At 48.1% G+C, this 6,228-nt stretch overlaps 1 protein-coding gene across 1 annotated transcript in view; it reads left to right on the top strand.

Annotated features, from left to right (window-relative positions):
* The window catches only part of MYO10 (myosin X), a 261,438-nt gene continuing 255,210 nt past the window's right edge, over window positions 1-6,228 (top strand). Inside the window, exon 1 of the mRNA XM_010858804.1 lies at window positions 1-134. Coding sequence (XP_010857106.1) covers window positions 114-134 — 21 coding nt within the window. The 5' untranslated portion in view covers window positions 1-113. The remainder of the gene's footprint in view (window positions 135-6,228) is intronic.

The raw sequence follows: 6,228 nt of genomic DNA, 5'->3' as shown, positions 1-6,228 counted from the left end.
TTTCTGGGAGTCGCGCCGTGACACGCATGGTTCCCCCGGACCTTGGGCTGCATTGACTTCCGCGAGAGCTGGGAGCCGGACTTGGGCAAGTTGGGGAGCTCACGGGGAACACAATGGACAACTTCTTCCCCGAGGTGAGTGAGCTCGCGGCCAGGAGGGCGGGCGCGGGCTCCCTTCCTGCCGGGGACCTGGCCTCCGGGGAGGGAAGAGATGCGCCCCCCGCGCCGCTCGCACACCCGCTACCGCGCGCGCTAAGCCCGAGAGGGCGAAACTTTCGGGGAGTCGCCAGAAATCGAGCCCCGGGGTGGGAAGTCTCACGGCTGAGTAAGCCGGGGAGGGATTTTATTTTGTCCCGCGCTCTCATTTGGCTCCGGGATGCCGCCAAGGTGAGCGTCCTGGCGCAGGGGCGGCTGGCTTACCGGCTGTCCCGCGGCGCCCCGGGCGAGGTGAGCCGGCGGACGAGGGGCCCCGACGGGAGGGCTACTCACCCCGCTGCCGGGGTCCGGGAAACCCCATGAAAAGGCTCATCGGGGACGTGCCTTTTCTCCAAGAAAGGTCTGGTCTGGTATTTCCTTTGCAAAACGTGCCGGCTTCCTGTGAGAGGGGCGCAAACACTTCCAGAGGGGACGCTTAATGAAGTGTGAGAAGGGGGCGGCGAGCGTTCAGTCGTTGACTTGAGTTCTTTGCCCGTCGGACCTTTGGAGTGTAGGTTGTAGTGCTCCCCAAGAAGTGCTCCTTCAGGCTTTGAGATCATTCCAGAGCGTGAGATCAAAAGATCACATGTTTGTGCTGACTGTCCTTGGAAGATTTTGAATTCGAATGTAAAGAAAATCGTTTAGGGCGCACTTTGGTTATTTTGAGAGATGGAACTGATGTTCCTTTTAGGGTCATTGAGGGTGGGACACCACGGTTACTTGAAACCCTTGACTTGAGAACCTTTTTTTTTTTTTCTTCCTGGGATCGAGCGTTACTGTGGTTTCTTGGCTCCCTTTCCTTTCTTGGTTGTGTTTATTTAACAAATTCTATTTAAGTTTGAGGTTTGAAGTGGCTCAAAGTAAACTTAGTTAGCTTAAGGAGTCTGATGTGACTTTCATTGAAAGCCAGGGGATGTTTTGTAAACCCAGGACAGTTTTGGAACCTTCCAGCAATTTAGATCGGTGAGGGTTTGCCTCTGTGTTGGCTATCTGGCTTTATCAGAGTTAATTGGATTTATTATTTCAAGTCATTGTACTTTCCAGGTGCCCACTTACTGTAATATAAATAGTCTATAATGGCCAAAGTGGTATATTCTTGTGTAATAGTAATATCCATTTTTTTCCCCCAAAAAGTGGCTTCTCACGTGTGATGCCTACATTCACGATGAAATGTGAATTGGAAAGTAGTTAATCATTCATTAATGCATATTTCTACTTTTTTTTTTTTAATGAACACTATAACTGTAAGACTAGCGTTTTCTAATCCATAGACCTTTGTTTTCATGCCTGTAAGAAGGCACCAGAACGTTCTGCAGGAGTTGCAGGTTAACCAGTGATGATAGACCAGCGGGCTATGTTTAATTGCTTTCATCTGTAAGAAAACCTGAGGCTCTGCCTGCGGGACACTAATTCTTAACTTTTTTTTGGTGGCAGGAAGGAGGTCCTTATTTTGCTTTTGTGTTGTGAGTCTCTTAGGAAATTTGATGAGACATAGAATTTGTGTTCGATTTGTTGGGGTCTGGGTCCCCACGAAGCCTGTCTGTGGACCGCGGGAGGCTAATGACCTCCCCTTTGGAAGAACTCTGCCCCCTAGTGCACGTGGGGAGAACTGCAGGATAACGTGGAACAGCTGCAGCCTCCTGCCCTGGTATTCTACTCTTGGACTTGGAAATAACTCTCTCCTTACACTATACTTTTGTTCAGTGTAAGACCTGGTTGTTGGATTTTATATCCATGCTGCTGCTGCTGCTAAGTCGCTTCAGTCGTGTCCGACTCTGTGCGACCCCATAGACGGCAGCCCACCAGGCTCCCTTGTCCCTGGGATTCTCCAGGCAAGAACACTGGAGTGGGTTGCCATTTCCTTCTCCAATGCATGAAAGTGAAAAGTGAAAGTGAAGTCGCTCAGTCGTGTCCGACCCTCAGCAACCCCATGGACTGCAGCCTACCAGGCTTCTCTGTCCATGGGATTTTCCAGGCAAGAGTACTGAAGTGGGGTGCCATTATATCCATGAGTAACATAATATTGAAGTTGGCGTTCAGTGATCAACTTCTCCATTCCCTGCCTGTCCTAGATGAAAAATCTTAACCCAAAGGTTGACCCTTGCCCAAAGTTGAAGAGGTTACAGAACCCACAGCCTTTATCATCTGTTGCTGGTGACTTTAGTACTGGGGGAAATTTTTATGGGCTTAAAGTTATACTTTTACTCTTGTGATGTTTTTGTATTGCAATGTTAATTTCTAATCAGAAATTTCTGATTAATTGATTTCTAGTCAATATTCATTTCTAATCAGAGTTCCTCCCCTAACCATAGTTACTTTGGATGGGAAGTCAGCAGGGCCAGATCGGCTATGCAGTGTTGTGTTCTCTGGAGACTTACTCCTCTACTGTAGATCCTGTCTCTCTTAAGTATCTTATAACAGAGCACCCTTTTGTTAAATTGTCCAGCAAAGAACATCTTGTAATGTCCTGTTACAGCAGGAACAGTAAGTGTGGAAGTGATATATTTCCAAGGACAGCAGATTTGTAGGGCCTCTTGTATTGCCAAGTGATGTCCTGTTCTTTGGTACCTTTTCCCTTTGTGATTTAGGCATAATGACTTGTTGCTTGTCAGACAGCAGTTTGAAGCTAATGTTAACAATTGGAAAAAAAAAATTTGTTGCATGTATTAGCTTTCTCTGTGAAGGGCCAAATAGCAAGGAAAGAGCTCCTTGTGACTAGCAGCTGCCACTTAGAGCAAGAGTTTCTCAAGCTGGGTACCAAGGACATTCTGGGTCCGTCAGTTCTTTGATGGGGGGACTGTCCTGTGTATCATGTGGTGTTGAGCCGCCTCCCTGGTCTCGACTCACTAGGTGTCAGTAGCATCCTCAAGTCATGACAGCCGAAGTGTCTTCAGATGATGCCAGATGAGCCATGGGGGGCAAAAATCACTCCCAGTTGAGAACCACTGAGCTAGACCCGTGGAGCAGTTCCATGTGGAATTAATTCCTTTTGTGTTGCAGACACAGCCTTCTTGTCTGCTCTAAGTAGCACTGGGCTGCCGCTCAGCTGGAAGCGCATGAGGTTTGTGCCTAGCAGCTGATGGCTCCTGACTTCACAATGTACCCGGGAGTTGGAGAAACTGAGGGCCCCAGGCTCCCCAACTGCGTTTCCGTTTCTTCATGCCCTGTCTTAGATCTTTATGACTTCTCTCGAGTGAACTGTGTGCACACTTCTGGGAAATTTGCCTTTTCAATGTTTAGAGGTAAGCTGTTCAAAAGTTGACTTCAGGAAGAACCTAAGGTTATGTGTGTCTGAAACCAGATGCACTTTTAAAAGTGAAAAGGCTCAGCTAGGAAAAGTGGCAAGACTACCACGCAGATGTGCTGATGTTTTGAAGTGGCTGCTGTTTTCCTCCAGGGCTGGGTAGAGTGCTTACAATACTGGAAGGGCCAGTCAGTGCTGGCTGGACCTCAAACAGCTGGACTTCTCTGTCTTCTGTTGTAGGAACAGGTGTGGCGTAATGGCTGATCAAACGAAAGATCTTCTGAGGGCTATTAATGGGACACATGTGAACACTTTGATTTTCAGAATATGTAAGACGTACACAAGTAAGATGCTTATAAACACATAAAGCAGGTATTAATGTTTTAAGGACTACATTGTCAGTGGAAAACATTCCAGCTGTACCTGTTTCTCACAGCCTGGTTCAGCCTGGGTGGGAACAAACCACTGCTCAAGGTGTTACGTGGAAGCATCTTCCTTATTTCCACTTAATTTGGAAGGGTGTCTTAGTTTTGGTTGTTACCTGGAAGCTCAAATAGTTATTTTAAGCTGGAACGAGTTCTTAAGCCTATTTTTCTCCCCCTTTTCCACCGTATCTTATTGGTACTTTTTTGTCTTGGTAAAAAAGCAAAACAAAACTGAAGACTCTTGTTTTGGGCAGCTACCGCCCGCCCTCCACCCGCCTCCCCATCATCCCTCAAGGGCAAAGGCAAACATTCAGGACTTCTTTGTCCCACCGCATCCTGCAGGTGACCCCTTTGACGACTGTAAAATGAAATCAGAGCGTTCCCTGGTGTCTTCTTGTCCCGCAGTGAAGTCACAGTGCCTTGCCCTTCCTTTTAATTTTTAAAAAATAAAAAAATAATTCTTTGGCTGCACCGGATCTCAGTTGGGGCATGCAGAATCTTTAGTTGCAGCATTCGGGATCTAGTTCCCTGATCAGGGATTGAACCCAGGTCCCTTGCATTGGGAGTGTGGAGTCTTAACCACTGGACCACCAGGGAAGTCACAGTGCCTTGCCCTTTCTGCACACCTGCAGGGATTTCTCTTGCACTTTTTGGCCTTGCCATGTTGAGTACAGCAAAGCCGCAGGAGCAGCGGCAAGCAGGGAGCCGTGGTCCCCTGGGTGCTCACCTCTTACCAGATCAGGCCCAGAGCAGTGTGGGCGGGTCAAGCACTGTTTAACCAGAGCCAGGCAGAGAGAGGGCGGTGTGTTTGCTTTTCCAGCAGCCTTTTAAGTGGGGTCACCTTTAAGGACAGGCACCTTGAATGTGCTCTTCTGTGGAGATTGGGCAGGGGGACGTAGGATACCTTCTTATAAATGGGTTTCAAAATTTTGCCTTCAGGATAACTGTTGGGTAATGCTCTCAGGTCATTGATTTGCAGGGAGCACTCCAGCTTCCCTGGTGGCTCAGATGGTAAAGAATCTGCCTGCAGTGCAGGACACCCAGGTTCTATCTCTGGGTCGGGAAGATCCCCTGGAGAAGGAAACCCACTCCAGTATTCTTGCCTGAAGAATCCCATGGACAGAGGAGCCTGGTGGGCTACAGTCCCTGGGGTCGCAGAGAGTTGGAGACGACTGAGAGACTAACATACACATGCACTCACGCAGGAGCTGTCCCGGCAGTCTGCGGGAAGCTGGACCTCACTCCTCGGGCTTGCATGCCCCCAGATTGGATGAAAGCACCTCATCACTAAGAGTAGAAAAGATGTGGGCTTTGGGAGCTTGGCTGCACACCCGCTCCGCACTTACAGGCTCTCAGGTTATCTGACCTTCCAGGGCTTCAGTTCTCTGTCTATGTTGTTCAGTCGCTAAATTGTGTCCCGACTTTTTGTGACTCCACGGACTGCAACATGCCAGACCTCCCTGTCCCTCACTGTCTCCCAGAGTGTGCCCAAGTTCTGTTGTCTGTAAGTGAGCATAGTAGTGTTGACCTTGCATGGTTGTTAAGAGAATTCAAGATAAGATTTACAAAGCACTTGGTAGGTGAGGAGTAATACAAGGTTAGAGTAACTTGGAAATTAAGAGCAAGTGGCCTCTGATAGTGACTGAAACTCCATTCCTCAATGGAGCAGGGAAGTCTTGGCCTCGGGGCTGTCTCCAGTATCATCTCTGGTGTTGGACTGCATTTATTTTCTCCCTTTTGACCAATACACGTCTGGCTGATGTTCCAGGATTCTGTAAGAAGCATATGTACATTGCTTATAAAGTCAAGTTCACATTCTTAGTCTAGTTTCCAAGGCTTGCTGATTTGGCAACTCTTTATTCGTTTCCCCTCTGTGAATTGGATTCCACAGGATCTATTACCCGGCCTACACCATACCTTTGTCTGTCCTGTCCTCTCTGTCGATCTGATATCCTGCCTGTCTAGCTCCTTTTTGAAACCATCTCCACAGATCTAGTTCATGGTCACTCCTCTCTTTCCTGTGGACTTGGCTCTATTTCTTTCTGTCCTGGTTGTGTTAGGACCTGGGTATTCATTGAAAGGACTGATGTTGAAGCTGAATCTACAATCCTTTGGCCACCTGATGTGAAGAACTGACTCATTGGAAAAGACCCTGATGCTGGGAAAGATTGTGGGCAGGGGCAGAACGGGACAACAGAGGATGAGATGGTTGGATGGCATCACCGACTCAATGGACATGATATTGGGTAAATTCCAGGAGTTGGTGATGGACAGGGAGGCCAGGCATGCTGTGATTCAAGGGGTTGCAAAGAGTTGGACACGACTGAGTGACTGAACTGAACTGTGTTAGGAATTTACCCCCTTT

The sequence above is a fragment of the Bison bison genome, unplaced genomic scaffold (assembly GCF_000754665.1).
Source record: "Bison bison bison isolate TAMUID 2011002044 unplaced genomic scaffold, Bison_UMD1.0 scf7180017864440, whole genome shotgun sequence".
NCBI lineage: Eukaryota > Metazoa > Chordata > Mammalia > Artiodactyla > Bovidae > Bison > Bison bison.
This window is presented reverse-complemented; position numbering and strand designations above follow the sequence as displayed.